Below are 23,044 nucleotides of genomic sequence, written 5' to 3'. Positions count from 1 at the left end.
TCAGGAGTTCCAAAACCCTACTAAGCATACTATCCATCCTTATGTCAGATCTTAACGTTTTAGGCACACATTTTGGAAGAGCAAGTCAAAGCTGCCACAAATACAGTAACTCCTTGTTGAAAATCAGAATATCTCAAAAGTGCCTTGGCAACACTTTCCGGCAAAGGGTTAACACATCTGTTATTTAATAAACAAAACAAAACAGTCCACCTTACTTGTCAGTATTTTACCAGATTTCAGAAACGCAGAATTTATTATAAAGTTAAAAAGTCATGCCTGATGGTGACCTACATGAGATCCTGCCGCAGCCCAACTCTGGCCAAGTTCTCCAAGTGAATCTGAAGTCTTAAGCCCTCAAGCCGGTGACTACATCCTTTTCACACTTTCCCTAAAATCGCCTAGTGCTCCAGGCAAGAGCAACGCTCCGGGGAAATAAACCTCGGCTGCCCGGTCGTCCCAGCCCCTGAAGGACTGCCACTAATCTGGCGGGGAAAGAACGGAGCACTTCCGACCGGGACGAACCCGGGCCCCCCGGGGCCGCGCGCCCCGCCAGGGCTCCAGCCCGCTGGGCGCACCCGCGGGGACGGCTCCCAGGCAGGTTGTGATCTCTCACCAGCCACCTCTGCGGCTGCTTCACCTTGCTTTCTCCTGACCTGCCTTCCTACTTGGTAACAGCTTCATGCAAAAAACAAAAACAAAAACAAGAAGGAAACTTTTCTCCGAGGAAGCGCGCAGTCCGCTCGGTTAACTTGGGACGCAGCGCCCGGAAGGTCAAACAGCAACACGCACTTGGCGCGGCTCCTGGGTCCACAGGACCCCGCGCAGCCCAGCGCCCCCGCCGCCGCCCCCAGCCCGGCCCTGGAGCGCGCACCTACCTGGGCCTCGCCCGCGTCCGGCTCCGCGGCGGAGAAGCCGAGTCCCGGCTCGAAGGCGGCGGCGGCGGCGGGCGCGTCGCGCGGACCCGGGAGCAGCGCAGCGGCGAGCAGGGAACACGCCAGAGAGAAGCAGCCCAGCAAGCGCATGGTGGAAGGACCGGGAGCGCGGCGGCCGGTCCGCGGTGGGGGCGGGGTGGGCGCGCGGCGCCCCCGCGACGCGGCGCTCCCTCCGCAGAGCGCCGCCGGCGACCCCCGAGGGCGGCCGGAGGCGGCGGCAGCGGCCCGCGGCTCGGCGCTCCCAACGCTGCGCGTCGCGCTCCGGGCCAGTGCCGGGGAGGGGCGCGGGGTCAGGTAAAAGCCTCACAGGAAGCCGGACGTCCGAGCGCCCCGCATTCGGGGCCCGCGAGGCGCGGCGCGGCGAGGGCGAGGGCGAGGGCGAGGGCGAGGCGCGGCGCGGCGAGGCGAGGGCGACGGCTCCTCGGCGCGCCTTTCCGTTTTCGCTTTCTGGCAAGAGGGGCAAAGCCGACCCCCTCTGCGCTGCTCGGCCCCTCCGACCCCCCCGAGCCCGCGGCCCCCTCCTCCCTCCCCTCCCCTTCCCCGGTGCAGCGCGCGGCGGCCGGGAGGAGGGCGGCGGGGCGCCGCGCGGCCAGGCCGGGGAGCTCGGCGGCGCGGGCGGCTCCGGAGCGCGGGGCGAGCGGCGGCGGCGGCGGGCGCAGGGGCAGGGCATGGCTGACGCGCCCTCTGCCTGCGCTTATGTGAGAGAAAGCGGCCGAGGGAGGGAGCGTGCCGGGCCCGGCCGCCCTCCCCTCTCACTTTCCCTCGGAAGCGCTCCTCGCGCTCCCTGCTGCCCGCGCCTCCGCCCCGGCGCCCGCGTCCCACCCCTCTTCCCTCCCCCTCCCCCTCCCGGGAGCGCGGCCCGAGGGGCACGTCCAGCCGGGGCAGGGGGCCGCGCGGGGCGGAGGGGAGCGCGACTAAGTCGGCGCACTGGGGGAGGCCGGCCGACCCTTTGTCCTCGGCAGCTCCCGGGCTCCTGCCCTGTGCCCGGCACGCCTCGCCCTGCGCGCCCCGCTCGAGGTTTGCAAACTGTCCCGGAGTTCCAGAAGGTCCGAGAGAGAATCCTCACAATGGCGGAGCCCCGCCGGGACCTGGGAGCCCGCCGCGGGCCCCTCTTTCCCTGCATCTGGGTAACTTAACGTGCAGCCGGAATACGGGAGAGAGCTCAGAGTGCGGCGCGGGCTACTGGGCTGAATGCTAATGATCCCCTCGGAATCCAAACCCCTGGCGGGTGGGGATGAAGAGCCAGAACCTTCACGGGGAGGAAAGACACGCTGTCAGTTTGTGCAGGAAAGCTGGGTTTCCGAGAGAAAGGCAGTGATAAAGAGACACGTGTGTTTTTCCTATTGTAGAAAGTGACATCTGCGGAAAAGTCACTGTATTTCCCCCGTTGGAAAATCACGTTGTGGCGCCGATTGCCCTGCTCTCTCCCTCCTTGGGGCTGACTGCACGAGTCGCCTATGACCTAGCTACAGGGTTTCAACGGTGTTCAGAGCATGGAAAACCCGAGCTACTTTTAGATACACTGGTCATAGAATCTTAGACTGCGAAGAGACTTTGTTGCCTGATTCAACTCTCTTCAAGTTCTGCAACTCCCGCCACCCCTTAGGTACTTGAAGGCGCAAAATACCTGCAGGGACAGGGAGTCCTCTGTGCTTTTTGAAAATCAACATTGCCGAAAAGCATTTCCTTCCACGTCTCCATTGCTTTCGACTTCTGGACTTTACACAGTACATTTAATCTAACTTCCACATGTGAGTTCTTCGAATATTTTGAAAACATCTGTCATGTTCTCCCTATGCTAGCTTTCCTCCCAGCTAAATATCCTTTTTATGAAAACGACAGCTCCAAATTCCCTCATCAACCTTAATCTAATTTTCCATGTTCTTCATGCAGTCTACTGCTCAGAACAAGGCTCAGTAGTGAAAGTGTTCTACACGCGTGTAGAAAGTGTCTTCCTTGTCCAGCCATCGTGCATTTGTTGATACAGCCTCGAATGGAGTTTATTTTCTGGCAGCCAAATGAGTACTGACTCACCCTACACTTAAAATCTAAATTCCTCAAGAATTTAGACTGCTGTTCAGTCCCATGTATATTACCTTGCATTTGTGAAGTTGGTTTACTGTGCCCAAGATTTGAGCTCTGTTATTTATTATGTTCTGTCTACTCCGTGAGTCGTCCCAAGATCGCAGCATGTTGAGATGTTTTGGGGATGCTGGCACCCTGGTCTGTTACACTTCTTGCTGTCCTTCTACTCATATTTCATCACTTTGCCTTATTTATCTTCAGGTACTGATAAAGCTGTGAAAAGGGAAGAGCTAAAGCCAGACTAGTAGGACTGAAGTAGAAGCTGGAGCTTCTTTCTAACCATTACCTATTATAGCTATTCTCAACTTTGCACTTAAAATACCAAAAGGAGATTTCAAAAATGCATGCTTGAGTGCACCGTCAAGGATTCTGGTTTAATTGGACCCTAATAGGCAACCACATTGAGAATCTCAGGCATTTGCAACACTCCTAGGGCCTGGCAGAGAGTGAAGACTGCAAATTAACAGAATCAAAATGTATCAAAAATGTATCATGTGAACTGATTTATTTTATTTGAAATACAGCTGTAAGCACATACAGGCTTTTTTTCCTCTCAAAAATGTTACCGTTTTACCACTTATTATTTTAAGTAAAAGAAATGCTGGCAAAAAGTATCCTTGAGAGAAAAAAAAAAAGACTGCAGTCTCAGAAGACTGCATTCATTGTTGGAGTGTCTTCACTGTAAAAAGGGAGAATTTCTCTGCTCTACCTTTATCTGCCACTTTTGGCTGTTGTGCATTCTTTGGAGAGCAGTTGTAAATTTACCTTAGTTTTCTCTGGACTTTTTTTCTTTGAGACGTTATTCGATTTTCTTTTTTTGTTGTTGTTGGAAAAAGATGTATGAAATTTTTTCTAATAGTCTTTAATTTTATTATACTTAGTTGTACTCTAGATGATGTTGAGTTTAGAGCTGCATTGAGGCTTTCTTGGTGACTTTATACACGGTTGATTTTGGGACCAATTCTGTATGTGCTCTTTCTGTTGGATATTAAGTTTGAGCATATTGTAATATTTGTCCTGAGAGTGAATTTTATTTATTTGTTTATTTAATTTTATTTATTCATGAGAGACAGACAGAGGCAGAGGGAGAAGTAGTCTCCCCACAGAGCAGGGAGCACGATGTGGGACTTGTTCCCAGGATTGTGGGATCATGACCTGAGCCGAAGGCAGACGCTTAACTGAATGAGCCGCCCAGGCACCCCTTGAGAGTGAATTTTAAAATGAAATGTTCATGATGTTTTTTAAATTTATTTTTTAAGAGTTTATTTATTTGAGAGAGCGTGAGCAAAAGAGAAGGAGCAGGGGGAGGGGCAGAGGGAGAGGGAGAAGCAGACTCCCCACTGAGCAGGGAGCCTGCTTTGGGATCCTGGCTTGATCTCAGGGCTCTTGAATCCTGACCTGAGCCAAAGGCAGATGCTTAACCTCCTGAGCCACCCAGGCGCCCCCATGATGTTTTTTTTTTTTTTTTAATCAAATTTTTCGTTTACTGGTGTATGCCCATTTTTGTAACATCTGATGTTTTTATTTGAAATTCTACTTTTATTGGTATTAAATCAGTCTTTGAGAATTGAGACCATCTGTGAACATGACTTGTGGGAAACCATAACCTCCTTATATCAAAGTGACTTAGTTATTTCTTATAGGAAACTTTAGCCTAGGAAAGATAAGATTGCAAACTAGTAATTAAATCCACTGTTTGCTTCAGGAAATACCCACAAATCAATATATTTGAGACAATAACTGAACTCTTGCAAACAGCCTTATCAGTAACAGTTTACTCAAGACCCTCACCTACATGTGTCAACCAGTCCTAAACCGTGACATCACAACTTTGTCCAATCCTACCCAACTCTCCACTTTGAGAGACCTACCTTAACATACTTGAGTCTTGACTCTAAAGTCCTACAATTATTCTAGTTCTGACTTATCTCTCCTGAGACATTGCTAAAACTGTCACAATGGTGTTCTCCCTTATTGCAATTAGTCTACTAAATGTGACTTTTGTTTATTGAAGGGTTATCTGGTGATATTTTGGGGAGTTCAACCACCTGGAAGTCTCACCAAGATCCTATTGAAAATCCCCTTTGTACCAAAGCCCAAGTCCCTCAATTCAGAAATGGGGAGCCACTGAGGCCCGCAGTGATGAGGTAAGTCTTGCGTTAGATCTCATTTCCAGCCTATCTTCATCAGGCTATCAAATGCTAAGTGTATTTTGTCCTGGAAGGTTGCCTTTCAGGTATTCTTTGGTTATTTGATCAGATTTGTAGACGTATATCCCTGGGAGAAAGCTGCCTCATTATTAGCAACATTGCTTTTTGTCACTACTCTTTTCATTATCTTCTATTATTAATGGTTAGCAGGGGGGCGCCTGGGTGGCTCAGTTGGTTAAGCAACTGCCTTCGGCTCAGGTCATGATCCCGGAGTCCTGGGATCGAGTCCTGCATCAGGCTGCCTGCTCAGCAGGGAGTCTGCTTCTCCCTCTGACCCTCCTCCCTCTCATGCTCTCTGTCTCTCATTCTCTCTCTCGCAAATAAATAAAATCTTAAAAAAAAAATTAAAAAAAAAATGGTTAGCAGGAAGTTCATGTTCAAACATTATGTCTTCTAAGACCTGTCAGGTTGGCCATTCGAAGCTGCCTTGCCATTTGTTTGGGTGCCCAGGACATAAGGTCAACAAACCACAGATTTGACTGACCACTGCTAGACTGTCATGTGTTCATCTCAGCCTAAACCCAAATTGTGTCTTCTGAAAGTGTCTTGAGTGTATTTACTCTGTAACTAATACATGTAAGTCGCTTCCTAAATGGCATAATTTTACCAACAATAGTTTAACGTCAGTAGCCATTTTGGGAAACCTTTCACTGGAAAAAAATTATTCATTTGAGAAGTGGTTTAGAGTGGAAAGGGAGTAAAACTGCAACGTTCAATTACCTGCATTCTTTTATTGGTATGCAAAAGCTTGCAAGAGAATTCAGATGCCACGGTTGCCTCTCTAAATGTTCTGGTGAAGGAAACCAATGAAAAATGTGAAAGACTATCTCTTTTTTAGATCTGCTCAAACCACAACTTGAACATAAAAGTTTTGATCTTACTCTGCTTCTGTCCTATGGCCCTCGATTATCCCCTGCCTCCAACACTCCGACCAGCTGTCCTCTCCTGCTGGTCAGCCACCCGCTCTGAAAGCTGAGTTGTCTCTTAAAGTTAACCAGATCAGAACAAGCCCCTTATGGTGGAACTTAAGCCCTGATTGTGGTTTGAGCTGAGAGTGATTTTCAAAGGCTTTCCAAAGCCTGTGCAGGATAGGCGGAAATTTACAGAGCAATTTGCAGTGGTTGTAAGAACATTTAATTCAGCGTTCCCAGATCTGTATCAATTGATTTATATGTTATTAGGAACCTCATATATGATAAAATTCAATGGAAAAGGTGCTGTGACTATTTTGATTGTGTCTTAGAAGAGCCCAAATCCCGTAATAAAATCAGAGGAACTTAGAAAAACTATAAATATTAGACAAAAATTTTGGAGACCATTCCCACAAACAAATAGATGAATACATTGGAGACTTTGGGAATAGGCTCTTTAACCCCTTTGGAAAACATTTAGGTGTAGCTCTTAGAGCAGATATGACCACAGCTCTTTCCTCACGGAATGGCCTTAAGTCAGAAATAGGGGATTTAATATGCAAGCAAAAACTGGAATGGAAAATGGTCCTGTTGCTAGACCTCTAAACCCTTGCTGAGTAAAACCAAAGGGAAAAAAAGGAAATATGAAATCAATGAAGTTGCCACAAAGGACAGTCAAGCACTCAATTTCTAACTTTCCCTTAAACTCCCAAAGATTCTTACTGAGGAATATTTTTTGTGACATAACACCTGTTTTAGAGTATGAAGATTTTTGGGGGGAAAAATGCATGGGGATAATCTCTGTCAACTTGGCTGCTTGACATCATCAGAAGCCTTCAATTGGAAACTTGCAAACATTTAACAAGAAATTACCCACTCCAAGGAAGACAAATTGATCACTGTACTTTTATCAGCATTGGTGAGAAAATTTTATTAAGGTTGCTGATGATGTCTCTGGTTTAAGTCTCATCTGCATCAGATTAATCTTGGTAAAACTATAAAGATGTAATGTGGAAGAACCCAAATTTTAGGGTACCCTTGAATACTTACAAATGCGTTCGTAAAATTATACCTTGTGATGGAGTTTGAATATTCTAGTTAATATTTGCTAATTTCAAGGTGGAATGAAACTTTTGTTTGGTGGAAAGGTGTAGTTCTTATAGTAGCAAAAAATTACTTGACCTTCTGCTTTCAATCTGGGGAATTCCAACCTATTTCTCCACTACCAGAGGCACTCAGTGTACTGGGATATTACTGGAGAACTTTGCAAAGCCTTGATGTCACCTCGGACATTTTATTGTTCGTATTACTCTCAATCCTCATGAAAAACAGAGAAGGTGAGTGGTATTTTTAAACTCAAATGAGCACTCACTGACTCTTACCATAAGAATGCATCACAGGTCTCCTTTCAGGATGCACATTTCTACCCCAATTCTAAGCTCTACTTCGCTTTGGGCAGATGTGGCAAAACACTCTAAGAGACTCAGGCAATCTAATCAGTCTTAGTACTAACAGGGATGAGTTGCATTTCCTTCATCTTCTCCTAAGTGGCCTCTACATGACCTAAAAAACTCAGACTTTGTCAGCTAGAAGAGACAACATATAAAATGATGAGGACCCACAATGGATGGGAACTCCAGTAATTTTTGACCACTAGAGCAGTGGTTAAACTTGAGAAAGTAAATACTTAGATTCATGTGTCCCAAGTAAAAAAAAAAAAGTTTAACCCCACTGACAGCAGGACAACAGGATTGATTTTCCTTTAGAAAATTTAAAATTAGGAATTCTTAAGAATTCTTTAGAAGCAGTTGGTCTTGGGTGGAGAGAACTTCCCCAACAGAGCTTTGTGCCAACACTGCAAGATGGCAACTGCAGGATGTGGCCAGCCTCCAGCAGAGACCTACAGAACTAGATTTAGTTGACTGGGACCATGCTTGAATCCGAATGCTTTTTTTCTTTTTCCTCCTAGCAATTTTCCTTCATGATTGTAGGCTTAAGGTGCTGGGTAGGTAAACAACGATTGTTATTTCTTAACCATGAAAAATCAAGGTCTCTAACTTTAATACTGCTTTCTCTGTCCTTAGTCATTCCTTGCTGTGACTCAAAAACTGGGAGAAATGTGTGCATATTTTATCCAAAAAAAACAATAGAGCTCGGTGTTTTGCACACATTTGCATATGAGTGCCAACTGGCTAGTGCCAGTCCTTTGTTATGAAATATTTGGTTTCATCCATAATTGTACTCAACCACAAATTGGCTTTTTATGTGGAAGAGAACACAACAGGACAGGTAACCAAAATCCAAACTCCTTAGAAAGAAAGGTTTCTGCCTCCACTGAAACCACACTCAGGGACCATTTCTTAGAGATAACGTCTGTAAACAAGCTTTCATGGAGGAAAGACTCAGAAAGGGAACAAGGAACAGATGGTTTGTATTTAAGATCTGTCTCACATTTACAGACCTTACAAAGAAGGCTTAGTATGGAGATACTCTTGATTGCCTATCAGACCTACCCTGACTGACCTTTGGTGAACCTCTCGTCACCTCATGGGGTTTATGTGAATATTAAATTAGTTAATATATGTAAAAACTTAAAATAAAATGTAAAAAACATAAACTTGACATTTAATACTCTGAATAAATTTTGGATAAAGAATGACTAATAATTATGAATTAATATTTAATTATATGCTGTTAATGTGTTGGTATATTAATCTTTATTCCTTCCTTATATTTATTATATTTTTTCTGTTAGTCACCCTTATGATTAAATAATTGTTCAAGTGGATATAAAATTCTCGCACTGTCTTTTTTGAGCATTTTAAAAATGTCATTTCATTGCATTTCTCCATCAAATACTGCTACCAAGAAATCTGAAAACAGTAATAGTGTATATCCATATAATGTCTATTATGTATTTGGCTGAATTTTTATGGGTTTTATATATTGTAATGTATTTAGTACTCCCAACAATCTTACGACATGGAAATTATTATGATCTGTATTGTGTAAATGAGAAAACTGAGCTATGAAGAAGTTAAATATCCTGTTTAATGTTAGAGATAGTGCTCATGTTTGATAGACCCTGGATTCAAAGCAGGTGGCACCAGACCAGGAGATTAAGCACTGCCCCTACTTATTGCCTCCTTTCGAATATTGCTGTGAAGCTTTTCCTTGTTAGATGATCTGCCATTTCTTGTTAGAAAATTTTAGAATGTTCCCTTTGTCTTTGCTGTCGTTGAATTTTCCTGTAAATATCCCTAATGGTTTATTTATAACTTCTTTGGCACACTTTGGGTTTTTTTCTATCTGAGTTCATGTTTGTGTGTTTGTGTGTGTAACTTCTGCAAAATGATGGGTCATATGTCTTCAAATAATTTATACAAGCTATTTTCCCTTTATATTTTTCTAGAATGTTTTGTATACAGATGTTGACATTTTACCTTTATTTTCATGTGTTAACTTTTATTGCTTTCCACTCCATCTGTTCATCCTTTCCTAATGCATCCTAAAATTTTTCCCCTAATTTTGAACTTGCCCCCCATTGTTGATATCATCAATGATTCTTCTTTCTCCCTATGTATTTATACATATTTAATATTTCTGCCATAATATACAGGTTTCATAATTTACTTTTTTGACACTTTCCTGTGATTATTACAAGGATTATTGAAATTCCACCACTCACCAATTGTGATTGCACATCCCTCATACTTAAGAAAGAATATTGGCCAGCTCAGTTGGTAGAGCATGCAACTTTTGATCTCAGGGTTTTGCGTTTGAGCCCCATGTTGGGTGTAGAGATTACTTAAAAATAAAATCTTAAAAAAAAAGAATACTGGAAAGCCAGTTACTAAGTATGATGTTATTAGAGGGAAAAATCTTGATCAACTTTTTAAAACTGTATTATTTACAAACATGAGTGCCATAATTATTATAATTAATGAATTATTTGTGAGCCATCTCAACTGATTGCAACAATTGGTAGTCATACGGTTGTTCTTAAATATCCATGTGCTTACAGAATTGATTCCAAAGTACTTACAATGGGATGCAGTTTCTTTCACAATATTATGACAGCCCCACCTTTCTGGGTTAATTCCCCATTACTTTTGCATTATGTGTCCTATTTGCCAACCTTACTAGAGGGGTTTTTGTTCCTCAGTCACACCAGATAAACTGTCTCACCAATGCACATTTTTCATACTATTCCCATAGGAGGAGCAATTCTTTCCAGTCTTGATGTTCACTGAAATATTTTAATTTTTATTCATTTCCTTATCATCATTGTCATGGTCAAACATTCCTTTTTAATCCATCAGAATGAATTCTTTCCTCCCTCATGCTTCATTATTTTTCTATATTTCATGATCTAAGTGTATGTTTTATTTCATCATATGCTTACTTATTAAAGGTATTTTCTCAGTGATGAGCATGGTGCCTGGAATCTTATAAATACTTAGTTTATGGTTGAACAATGAAGGAATCTCTTGTTTCTCGGGTTGACCAAAGCCCAGATGTTTCTTCTTCTCCTGCTCATTCTCCTTCTTTCCTTCTCCTTCTCTTCCTCCTTCCCATTCTTCTTTTCCAACCTGCTCCAAATTACAATCTGATAAAAATCATATTTGCCACTGCCTTAGCCCCCGTGTTTAACACCAACCAGCTTCTGTGTAGGGAATGGATCTCACTCATCAGTGTATTTATTGTAGCATCTAGCGCAAGAGTTTATTGAATTTAATTAAATGTGAGCAAGGAATTTGAGACAAAAACTTATTCATTTATTATTATAACTGCTTTTAAAAGATATAACTGACATACAATAAACTGCACATACCTAAAGTATGCAATTTGATGAAATTTTGACATATGTACACATCCATGAAATAATCACCACGATCACGATTGTGACTATATCTGTCACTCTCAAAGGTTTTCTCAAGTCACCCACTTCTGCTCCCCCATGTCCAGGCAACCAATGAACTGTTTCCTTTCATACAGATAAGTTTACATTTTCTATAATTTTGTATAACTGAAACCATATAGTATGTACTCTTTTGGGTCTGATCTCTGTTACACAGCATCATTATTTTTAAAATTCATCCATGTCGTCTGCTTTGTGACAAGTTCATTCCTTTTTGTTTCTGATTAGTATTCCGTCGTATAGATATACCATAATTTGTTTACCCATTCATCTCTTGATGAGCATTTACATTGTTCTAGTTTTTAGCTATTGCAAACAAAGTTTATATGAACATTCTTTTAAAGAACTTTATGTGATAAAAGGACAAAAGCTTTCATGAGATGATCATAATGTTTTTTCATTTTTAGCTGCTTAATATGGTAAATTACACTGATTGATTTTCAAGTATTAAGCCAACTTTTTTTTTTTTTATTTTGCTGGAATAATTCCAAGAGTTTGCATAGAGTTGGGGTTTTTTTTATTTATTTATTTTTTATTAAGTTTTACATTTTAATGCCTGTATAGTTAACATAGAATGTTATGTTAGTTTCAGGTGTACAATATATATGTGCAATTTAAGAAACAAAACAAGTGAGCAAAGATATTGTTTCTTTTTTAAATGTTTGATAGAATTCACAATTGAAACCATCTGGACCCTGAGTGTTCTTTGTAGTAAGATTTTTAACTGTGAATCCAATATCTTCAATGGATACACATCTATTTAGATTATTGACTTATTCTTGGATGAGCTTTGATAGTTTTACCTTTCAAGGATTTCTTTCATTTTACTTAAGTTGTCACATTCATTGGCATAAAATTTTTCACGTTTCCTTTTTCCTTTGAGTATGTGTAGAGTCTGTCACAATGTTACTTCTCTTGTTCCTGATATTAGTGGCTTATGTCCTCCCTCTTCTCTGTCTCCCTCTTTCCTGACCAATCTGACTAAAGGCTAATCAATTTCATTGATTTCCTCAAACAACCAACTTTTTATTTCATTGATTTCTCTCAATTTTTGTTTTCTATTTCATTGATTCTACTCTTCATTATTTTCTTATGTTTAGATTGGGATTAATGTATTTTTTTTAAGTTCCTAAAATAGAAGATATCATTCATTTGAGACATTTTGTCTTTTATGATATAGTTTTAGTGTTACAAATTTTTAAGTACTTCTTTAGCAGCATACCACAGATATTGATACGTGTACTTTTATTTTCATTTAAGGAAAAGCATTTTCTAGTTTGCCTTTCAATTTCTTCTTTGACTCATAGGTTACTTATCATTGTGTCATGTAAGTTCCAAATATTTGCAGGTCTCCCAGAGATTTTTCTGTTATCCCTCATTTGTATAGTGATCAGAGAATATAGTTTATATAGCTTAAATCTTTTAAAATTTATTAAGCCTTGTTTCCTTCCTTGGAATATGATCTACCTTGGTAAATGTCCCCTGTGCACTTAAAAAGAACGCATATTCTTCTGTTGGCAGGGTGGAATTTTCTATAAATGTCAATTGGGTCAGGCCGATTGGTAGTGTTCTGTCTGTTCTCCTGTGTCCCTTCTGACTTTCTGCCTACGTGTTCTGAGTTATTGAAAGAGGGACATTGGTGCCTCCAGTCGGGTTTGTCCATCTCTCTTACACTTGTATCAGTTTTTGTTCCAGTATCTTTAATGTCAGTTATGTGTGCCATATAATATATTATCCCCCATATCAGACTCTTTTGAGAGTAAAACTGGTTTTAATAACAATGACACTGTAACAATGGATGCAAACCTAGATTTTCCTGGGAATACTGGTACATATATCAATCTACTTAAAAAATGGCAGATATATATATGTTTTCTTACATAATATGAGTCTATAAGTGAGAAATAGAAACAGTCTGAATGCTCTAATTTATTATTCCAGTTCAGAGAATTCCTGTCTTTATTAACAATTGCAGCACTCCCTACTAGTTTTGTTATAGTCTTACTGCCCATAGGAGGAAGGGGGTGGTTATAGTTGCTTTACATTTGCTATTCCTCTACCTCCTTCTTGCTAGCTGCAGCTTTGATACTTTGAAGTACAGGGAAGGGAAAGAAGAAAATAGAGGGATGAGGAGATAGAAAGAGGAAAATTATTTCTTGACTTACTATCCTCATGGTCTACTTTCAGTGTTCTCTGGGCTTGGAGAATGTTAAGAGCTAACTTTCTTTGGCTATTGTGGATCTTTTTGTAATTTTTTAGGGGTACCTGTATACATGGCAATTTTTTATTGAAATGTAATTGATATGCAATATTCTAGCTCAAGGGTACATCATAGCAATTGAATATTTTTATGCATTCTGAAATGGTCCCCAAGATAAGTGTAGTTACTATCTGTCACCATACAAAGACATTACAATATTATTGACTGCGTTCCCTCTGCTGTACATTACAAAGAGCGAACCTTCTTTGGCTATTGTGGTTCTTTTGAAACACCTTGTATCAGTGGAGATATTATACCTACAGTTTCTTGAACTGCATGGATTCATTACTTTCCAGCTGATGGCTTATGACTTCTCAGCCAGATCACATAATGCCGTATTGGGCTTCATGTACTTCTAAGTTAATATCCTTAACTGCAGTGCTGAAAATGGAATGGGACAGTTTATGAGCAAATAAGAGGGTACAGGATATGATTATGATAGTTCAGTCAAGAGAGGACCACAAGTTTAACTAGGATAGTGGCAGTAGAAGCAGAAATAGGTGGATCAATTCAAAAGAGTTTTATTGAGTCAAAAGAGTCTGTGTTATTGAGCAGTGGGTGAACAAAAGGAAAGTTTTAGGGCTAAATCTCAGGTTTTGGCTTTCACCATTGGGTTGATGATGGTATTTTTCAGCAAGATATGAATGCTGAATAGGACCACGTGTAAGGAGTGGCCTACAAATTAGAAAGGAAGCTGGGAGACTGGATTGGCAAGTCAAGAGAGGAGAGTATATTGAAATAGAGGTATCCACGAGCAGTGTCAAATCCTGTCAAGAAAGTAAATAAGATGAGCTCTGAGGAACACTCACTGGAACCCTCTGCTGACCTCATTAAAATATTTTGGTGTAGTGTTGGAAGCATAAGTCATATTTCAGTAGGCTAAGAAAAGAAGGGGAAACAAGGAAATAGAGCCGAATATAGAAAATGCTTTTGTGGATAGGAAGGAGAAGAGAGAGTTCAGGGATAGCTACGTGGAGATGTGTATAGAAGGAAAGTATGATGGAATTGCAGAATGGGAGGGTGGGGGACCAGACGAGGGTTAGCTGAAACTGAAAACACATTTGAGATTAAATATAAATTTGGTTATTAACTTGATTGCAGTGACCACCCACTGATAGGCTTTAAATAGAGTTGCTTGATGCCATGAGGAGAGTGTTGGGGAAAATGAACTTTTATCATTATTCAGCTAGAATAAAGGTATGTTGGGAGGGAGAAAATGAGATTGAAGGTAGGGAAACAGGATAAAAAGTTTTTCCAACACTGTAGGTGACAGATGGTAAGGAACTAGATTATGTAATTTTGAACTTAAAAAGCAATATGCCAATGACTATAAGAGTAAGTAAAGGTTCTTTTATTTGCTGAACATCTGTGTGAAAGGCAGGAAAATCGTTTTCGCAAATATCATCTCATTTTATCCTAGCAATCCAGGGAGGAAACCAGATGAGAAACATTAATTTGCTTGAGTTTACACTGTTCTTCAAAATTAATATGACTATCTTCAAAATATTTCTCATTATTCTAACCATCTCATTTTATGGTGTACAGTGAGGACAAAAGAATCAGATGAAAAAACAGGGAAGTAAGGAAAATAAGTTTGGTTTTGGATCTATTGAAAATTGAGGATAAGCATGTACAGCAGTACTTCCGATTCCTGCCTGTTTATTGCAACAATAAACTAAGGTATTAGAAATTCATTAATCTTTTAAATGGCATTTCTTGAATCCAATCCAAAGATTTTATTACCCAAAGTGATTGATGGAAGTTTTTTCTTTCTTTCTGTCCTTCCTCTTTCCTCCCTCCTTCCTTCTCCATGTCTTTCCCCCCTCTTGCTTCCTACCTTTCTTCTCTCCTCTCCTCTATGACTCACTGTCTCTTCCCTATCTGTACAAATGGCCATTCACCTGGACAGGCATCCATCTATCCACCCATGATCTATTTTGTCACTTTTTTTCCAACAGAATTTATGTCACTTTATAATATATAAACAAGATAAAATCAGTTATTAAGAAAGTAAGCTCAGGGAAGTAATATGAAGAATGACTAAGCAGGTGAGAATAAAAAGCATATGAAATAAATGTCACATAGAACTGAGCAAATTACTTTATCAATGATCATTATCTGTAGCCAGTCAAGTGGTTATTTGTGTTGAAATACAATCTTAAGTTCAGGTCAGGATACACTTGCCTATCCATTCTTTGAAACAGTTTATTTTTGAGGTTTTAGCTGTAAAGAAAACAATAAGATGTTTAGAGCAATTTCATTATAACAAAATGGCATGCATACAGGTATATATGTGTTTTAAAATTAGAATGGTTTCACCCATTCTTAATATGTTTTAAGATACAGATAAGCTGCCAAAGAAATAACAGGAAATGCCTCTTTTCTGAAAGAACACCACAAAAAAGCTATAGATATTATCACTTGCTATTTTTGTTGCATGGGCCTTTTGGAGTTGACAGCATATATGAATAATTATAGTTTCTCATATGTTTTTGACTGTTCATCTATTGTTTACTAAAATAATATTTATTTTGAGGGAAATTCACAGACTGTTATGTTTAAAAATGATGGTCATATCTAAGAAGGCACTACTAATTCTGAATGTTTATAAACTAAACAAAAGTCAAGCAAAAATTCCCTTAAAATTATTGATTGGCAGAAAAATGTCACATGGACTTCAAAATTTTGAATTAGTTTTTTCAGCTGATACCTTCTCACTCCTTTTCTCTATATAATCTGAGCTCCTAAATTCATTTATTTTTAATATTAAAAAGTTAAATTTGTTTTTTGTTTGAGTATAGTGACACACAATGTTACATTAGTTTCAGGTGTAGAACCTAGTGATTCAACTCTATGTATTATTCTGTGCTTACCACAAGTGTAGCTAATATCTGTCACCATACAATGCTATTACAGTATCCTTGACTATATTCCCTATGCTTTTATGTGTCTGTTGGCCATCTGTTTGTCTTCTTTGGAAAAAATGTCTATTCAAGTCCTCTGCCCATTTTTAATCAGATTGGTTGTTGTTGTTGTTGAGTTGTAGAAGTTCTTTATATATTTTGGATATTAACCCCTTATTAGTTGTGTCATTTTCAGATATCTTCTGCCATTCAGTAGACTGCCTTTTTGTTTTTTAGATTTCACATATGAGTGAAATCATATGGTATTTGCCTTTCACAATCTGACCTAGCATAATACTCTCTAGGTCTGTCCATGTTGTCACAAATGGCACAATCTCATTCCTTTTTACGGCTGGGTAATATTACATAATACGTATATTATGTACATTATGTATATATTATATTTATTATATATACCCTTTCTTCCTTATTCATTCATCTATTGATGGACACTTAGGTTGTTTCTGTATCTTAGCTATTGTAAATAATGCTGCAGTCAACATAGGGCTGCATGTACCTTTCTGAATTAATGTTTTCATTTTCCTTAGGTAGATACCCAGTAGTAGAATTATTGAATCATATGGTATTTCTATTTTTAATTTTTTGAGGAACCTCCATCCTGTTTTCCACAGTGGCTGTACCCATTTACATTCCCACCAACAGTGCATGAGGGTTCCTTTTTCTCCACATCCTTGCCAACACTTGTTATTTTGTGTGTGTGTGTGTTTTATTTTAGTCAATCTGACAGATATAAGGTGATATCTCATTGTGTTTTTGATTTTCACTTCCCTGATGATGAGTGATGAGCATCCTTTTGCATGTCTGTTGGCCATCTGTATGTCTTCTTTATTTTTTTTTTAAAGATTTTATTATTTATTTGACAGAGAGAGACACAGTGAGAGAGGGAACACAAGCAGGGTGAGTGGGAGAGGGAGAAGCAGGCCTCCCGTGGAGCAGGGAGCCCGATGCGGGGCTCGATCCCAGGACCCTGGGATCATGACCTGAGCCGAAGGCAGGCGCTTAACGACTGAGCCACCCAGGCACCATCTGTATGTCTTCTTTAGGAAAAAAAAAAGTCTATTCAAGTCCTCTGCCCATTTTGAATCAGATTGGTGGTGGTGGTTGTTGTTGTTGATGAGGTTGAGTTGTAGAAGTTCTTTATATATTTTGGATATTAACCCCTTATTAGATATGTCATTTTCAAATATTTTCTGCCATTCAGTAGATTGCCTTTTTGTTTTGATGTTGGTTTCCTTCACTGTGCAAAAGCTTTTCATTTTGGTGTAGTCCCAATACTTTATTTTTACATTTGTTTCTCTTGCTTTAGGAGACATACCTAGAAAAATGTTGCTATGACTGAAGTCAGAGAAATTATTGCCTATGTTCTCTTCTAGGAGTTTTGTGGTTTCAGGTCTCACATTTAGGTTTTAAATTCATTTTGAGACTTTTTTTGTGTGTATGGTGTTAGAAAGTGGTCCAGTTTCATTCCTTTACATGGAGCCGTCCACGCATGCCAGCGCAGTTTACTGAAGAGACTGTTTCTTCCCCATCCTATATTCTTGCCTCCTTTGGCATAGATTAGTTCACCATTTAAGCATGGGTTTATTTCTGGGCTCTCTATTCTGTCTTGTTGATCTGTGTGTCTGTTTTTGTGTCTGTACTATACTGTTTTGATTACTACTGCTTTGTAGTATATCTTGAAATCTGGAATGTGGTACCTCCAGTCTTGTTTTTCTTTCTCAAGATTGCTTTGGCTATTTGCAGTCTTGTTTTTGCTTCCATACAGATTTTAGTATTATTTGTTCTGGTTCTGTGAAAAATGCTAATGGTATTTTGATAGTATTTCATTGAATCTATAGACTGCTTTTGGTAGTATGAACATTTTAACAATATTAATTCTTCTAGCCCACGAGCATAGTATATCTTTCCATTTGTTTGTGTCATCTTCAGTTTCTTTTCTCAGTGTTTTACAGTTTTCAGAGTACAGGTCTTTTACCTCCTTGGTTAAGTTTATTCTTAGATATTTTATTCTTTTTGTGCAATTGGAAATGGAATTGTTTTCTTAATTTCTCTTTCTGCCTCTTTGTTATTAGTGTATAGAAACACAACCAATATATGGTTATTATTGGTTGTATCCTGCAATTTACTGAAATCATTCATCAGTTCTAATAGTTTTTTTTTGTACTCTAAGGTTTTCTATACATACTATTATGTCATCTGCAAATAGTGACAGTTTAGCTTCTTCTTCCAATATGGATGCTTCTAATTTCTTTGTCTTGTCTGAATGCTGTGGCTAGGACTTCCAGTACTGTGTTGATAAAAGCAGCAAGAGCGGACATCCTTGTCTTGTCGTTCATCTTAAAGTAAAAGCTCTCAGTTTTTCACCATTTTAAGTATGATGTTAGCTGTAGCTTCTTCATATATGATCTTTCCTATGGTGAGATACATTTCCCCTAAATCCACTTTGTTGAGAGTTTTTTTCATGAACAGATATTGAATTTTTTTCAAATGCTTTATCTGCATCTATTGAGATGATCATATGATTTTTATCCTACATTTTGTTGATGTAGTTTATCATGTTGATTGATATGCAAATAGTGAGCCATCCTCACATATCCAGAATAAATTCCACTTGATCATGGCAAATGATCCTTTCAATGTATAGTTGCATTCAATTTGCTAATATTTTGTGAGGATTTTTGCATCTGTGTTCATCAGGGATATTGGCCTGTGGTTTTCTTTCTTTTCTTTTCTTTTCTTTTTTTTCTTTCCTTTTGTGTGGTGTCTTTGTCTGGTTTTGGTATCAGGGTAGTTTTGGCCTCATATAATGAACTTGGAAGCTTTTCTTTTTCTTTTCTTTATTTTTTGTAAGTTTTAGGAGAACAGGTATTAACTCTTCTTTAAATATTTGCTAGAATTCACCTGTGAAGCCATATGGTTTTGAACTTCTCTTTTTTGGTAGTTTTTTAATTACTGATTCAATTTATGTTATCAGTCTGTTCAGATTTTATATTTCTTCCTGATTCAGTTTTGAAAGATTGTATGTTTCTAAGAATTTATCTGTTTCTTCTAGGTTGTCCAATTTGTGGGCATATAATTTTTTGTAGTATTCTCTTATAATCCTTTATATTTCTGTAATGTCTATTGTTATTTCTCTTTTGTTTCTGATTTTATTTATTTGGGTTCTTTCTCTCTTTCTTGATGAGTCTGGATAAGGGTTTATCAATTGTGTTCATGTTTTCAAAGAACCAGCACTTAGTTTCATTGTATTTTTTCCTACTTTTTTTTTTAGTCTCTGTCATTTATTTCTGTCCTGATTTTTATTATTTCTTTCTTTCTACTCACCTTGCGTTTTGTTTATTGTTTTGCTTGTTCCTTTAGGTGAAAAGTTGGATTTTTTACTTGAACTTTTTCTTATTTTTTTGAGGTAGGCCTGTATTGCTATGTGTTTCCCTCTTAGAACTGCTTTTGCTGCTTTCCAGAGTTTGGACCACTGTGTTTTCATTTTCACTTGCCTTCATGTATTGTTTTTATTTCTTCTCTGATTTCTTCATTGGCCCATTGGTTGTTTAGTATCATGTTGTTTAGTCTCCACATGTTTGTGTTTATTTGTTTTTTTCTTGATTTATTTCTACTTTAATACTGTTGTATTCAGAAAAGATGCATGATATGATTTCAGTCTTTTAAAATTTATTGAGACTTGTTGGGATGCCTGGGTGGCTCAGTTGGTTAAGCGTCTGCCTTCGGCTCGGTTCATGATCCCAGAGTCCTGGGATCGAGCCCCGCATCGGGCTCCTGCTTCTCCCTCTGTTGCTGCCTCTGCTTATGTGTGTGCACTCTCTCTGTCTAACAAATAAATAAACTCTTATAAAAAATAAAATTTATTGAGACTTGTTTTGTGCTATAACATAAGATCTATTCTGGAGAATGTTTCATGTGCACATTAAAAGAATGTGTATTTTGTTGTTTAGGGATGGAATGTTCTGTATATATCTGTTATTATCCATCTGGTCTAACATGTCATTCAAAGACATTGTTCCCTTAATGATTATATGCCTGTGTGATCTATCCACTGACATAATTGGAGTGTCAAGTTTCCCTACTATTACTGTATTACCATTGGTTTCTCTTGTTATGTGTACTATTATTTGTTGTATGTATTTAGGTTCTGCAATGTTGGGTGCATAAATATTTACAATTATATCCTTTTATCATTATGTAATGCCCTTTTTCATCTCTTGTTGCCATCTTTGAAAGTCTGATATAAGTATTGCTACCCCAGTTTTTATTTTCTTTTTTTGCTTCCATTTTCATGGCTAATATTTTTCCATCCCTTCACTTTCAGTCTGTATTTGTCTTTATATCTGAGATGAGTCTCCTGCAGGCAGCATATAGATATGTCTTGTTTTTTTAATCCATTCCCTATGTCTTTTGATTGGATTATTTAGGCCATTTACATTTAAAGTAATTATTGATAGGGATATATTTGTTGCCATTTTGTTCACTGTTTCTGCTTGTTTTTCTAGTTCTTCCATGTTCCTTTCTTTGTCAGTTGCTCTCTTTCTTTGCAATTGATGAGTTTCTGGTCTAATGTTTGGTTTTCCTTTTCTTTATCTTTTTGTGTATCTATAATATATTTTGGGTTTGTGGTTCATATATAACATCCTAAGAATATAGCCGTCTATATTAAGTTGATGGTCATTTAAGTTCAAACACATTAAAAAAACTTTTTTCATTTCTTTTTACTCCCTCCTCCACATTTTATGTATATGCTGTCATTTTTTACATCTTTTATTCATAATTTTCTTGCATCTAATTATGACCAATTCTTTTCCATTTAAAGAAGTCTCTTTAACAATTTCTTGTGGGGCTGGTTTAGTGTTGATAAGCTCCTTGACCACTAAAGCTCTGGTGGGCAGAGGCCAGTGTGGTCCCTGGGCTCTCCATGCAGTGGGTGCCCTGGCAGGACAGCTAAAGCTAGAGTGGGTGCAGGCTGGGGTGTCCTGAGACTCTACTTAGAGAAGGCACCTGTAGGATAGCTGGAGCTGAAGTGAGTGCAAGCCAGAGGATCCTGTGGCTATCTGTGCAGTGGGTGCCCTGTCAGAAGAACTAAAACTGAAGCTGATGCAAGCAGGAGTATCCTGGGGTTCTGCATACTGAGTGCACCCTGGCAACAGCTGAAGCTGAAATGGGTGCAAGCTGGGGTGTCCTGGGGCATTCAGTGGAGGGTGTGCCCTGATGGGCCATCTGGAGATGAGGTGGTGTGCCAGCCAGGAGGACCCTGGGCTCTCTCTGCAGAGGGTGCCTGGCAGGATAACTGAAACTAAAGGGATGCAAGCCACAGGGACCTGGGGCTCTATGCACAGAGGATGCCCTGGTGGGGTGGCTGGAGCTAAGGCAGGGCACAGATTGGGGTGTCCTGGAGTACTCTGCACAAGGAGCATCCTGGCAGGACAACTAAAGCTAAAATGGATGTAGGCCAGTGTGAGTTCTGGGCTCTCTGCACAAAATGTGTCCTGATAGGACAACTGAAGCTAAAGTGGTTGCAGGCTAGGGATTTCCAGGGCTCTTCACACTGAGAATGACCTGGTAGGACAGCTAAAGCTGAATTGGGTGCAAGCTAGGGTATCCCGGGGCACTCAGTGCAGGGGATACCCTGTCAGACTAGCTAGATCTGAAGCTTCATCCTGAAGCCAGGATGATTTATTTAAAGTCAAATTCTGGAGCCTTCTGTGCTAAGAGTGCCCTAACAAGCTATCTGAAGTCAAAGTAGTGTGGGACCTGCAGTGTTCTAATGTGGTTTGCCCCATGTTACCTTGGCATGAAGGCTAGAACTGTAGTGAGCACTAACAAGGGGTGTTTGGGTATACACTGCCCCCTGGTCACTTTGGTGGGATTGCTAAGGCTGGTGTAGGCGGGGGCCAGAGCTCTCTGAGGTAGCAGGCTGGAAAGGGCACCCAGAGGGCCTGTGCTTTCAAAGTGGAAGGGGAGTTAAGACCACTTCTGTTAGACCCTCCCATGTGGAGAGAGTTCTAGCATCTTCCTTGCCATTTGGTGGAATTGTAGAACTGGCTCATTTATATGCTAGTTTTTCTTTTAAAGAGGCTTTTTTCCTGTGCCTAAGACAGGAGTATGTTCCCCCAGTACTGTCCCTCCCCACTGCAGTTTGCAGTGTTGGGTGTGGGGGTTCCCTTTTTTATGGAGTCTCTGTCTCTCTTGCTATTCTCTTTGCTATTCTCTCTCTCTCTTGTTGTGCAGAAGCTGTTCAGTGGGTCTTCAGTTCTTCCTTAAGAAGACTTGCTCTGTTAATAGGTATAATTTTGTATGTTCTGTGGAGGTGAGTTCAGGGTGTTCTAATGTCACCATCTTGGATCCAACCCCAAATTCATTAGATAGAACAAAAGAGCAAACAGTGGGCAAAAGTAAAGATAGAAAATGCAGATGTCACAGGCACATATTCTGGGGGGGAAAAAAAAACTATGTTCAAATCATTCCGAATTAAGAAACATAAATACCCTACCCAGAAGCAACCTGGGTAAGCTTTGTTTAATTAATATCCTTGAGAAGAATTATTTCGTACATTGGTTTCAATCATTTATCATCATCTCAAAATAAATTTTGTCTTGAATTGACCTCTGCAGAAGGTAAGAGCACCTGGTGTCATTCTTTTAAAGACTGTTCACTCAATTCTCTTTTAATACCTGGACAGCTAACATTCAAGTTTTTCTTGATTATGGGCTCTTGAATTTCTTATTATTTAGCTGATCCTTCTGTATCTTTATTGGGCCTTTTATTTTAGCTTATATCACTTAATTTAACAAA

The 23,044-nt window shown here is 39.7% G+C and overlaps 1 protein-coding gene and 1 long non-coding RNA gene across 7 annotated transcripts in view; one reads left to right on the top strand and one right to left on the bottom strand.

Moving 5' to 3' along the window:
• Positions 1-1,362, bottom strand: part of VEGFC (vascular endothelial growth factor C) — a 104,872-nt gene extending 103,510 nt beyond the window's left edge. Inside the window, exon 1 of the mRNA XM_045879606.3 lies at positions 876-1,362. Coding sequence (XP_045735562.1) covers positions 876-1,022 — 147 coding nt within the window. The 5' untranslated portion in view covers positions 1,023-1,362. The remainder of the gene's footprint in view (positions 1-875) is intronic.
• A 474-nt stretch (positions 1,363-1,836) lies between these two features.
• Positions 1,837-23,044, top strand: part of LOC135363709 (uncharacterized) — a 308,304-nt gene continuing 287,096 nt past the window's right edge. For all 6 annotated transcript variants that reach the window (XR_010409741.1, XR_010409740.1, XR_010409738.1 and 3 more), the window contains exons 1-2: positions 1,837-2,683; positions 5,032-5,164. This is a non-coding gene — a long non-coding RNA (uncharacterized LOC135363709). The remainder of the gene's footprint in view (positions 2,684-5,031; positions 5,165-23,044) is intronic.

This window comes from Mirounga angustirostris, unplaced genomic scaffold (genome assembly GCF_029215605.1).
Source record: "Mirounga angustirostris isolate CCGP_5_RB_7025 unplaced genomic scaffold, mMirAng1.0.hap1 SCAF_2, whole genome shotgun sequence".
Classification (NCBI taxonomy): domain Eukaryota; kingdom Metazoa; phylum Chordata; class Mammalia; order Carnivora; family Phocidae; genus Mirounga; species Mirounga angustirostris.
The sequence above is the reverse complement of the archived record's forward strand: the minus strand, read 5'-3'. Positions and strand labels throughout refer to the sequence as shown.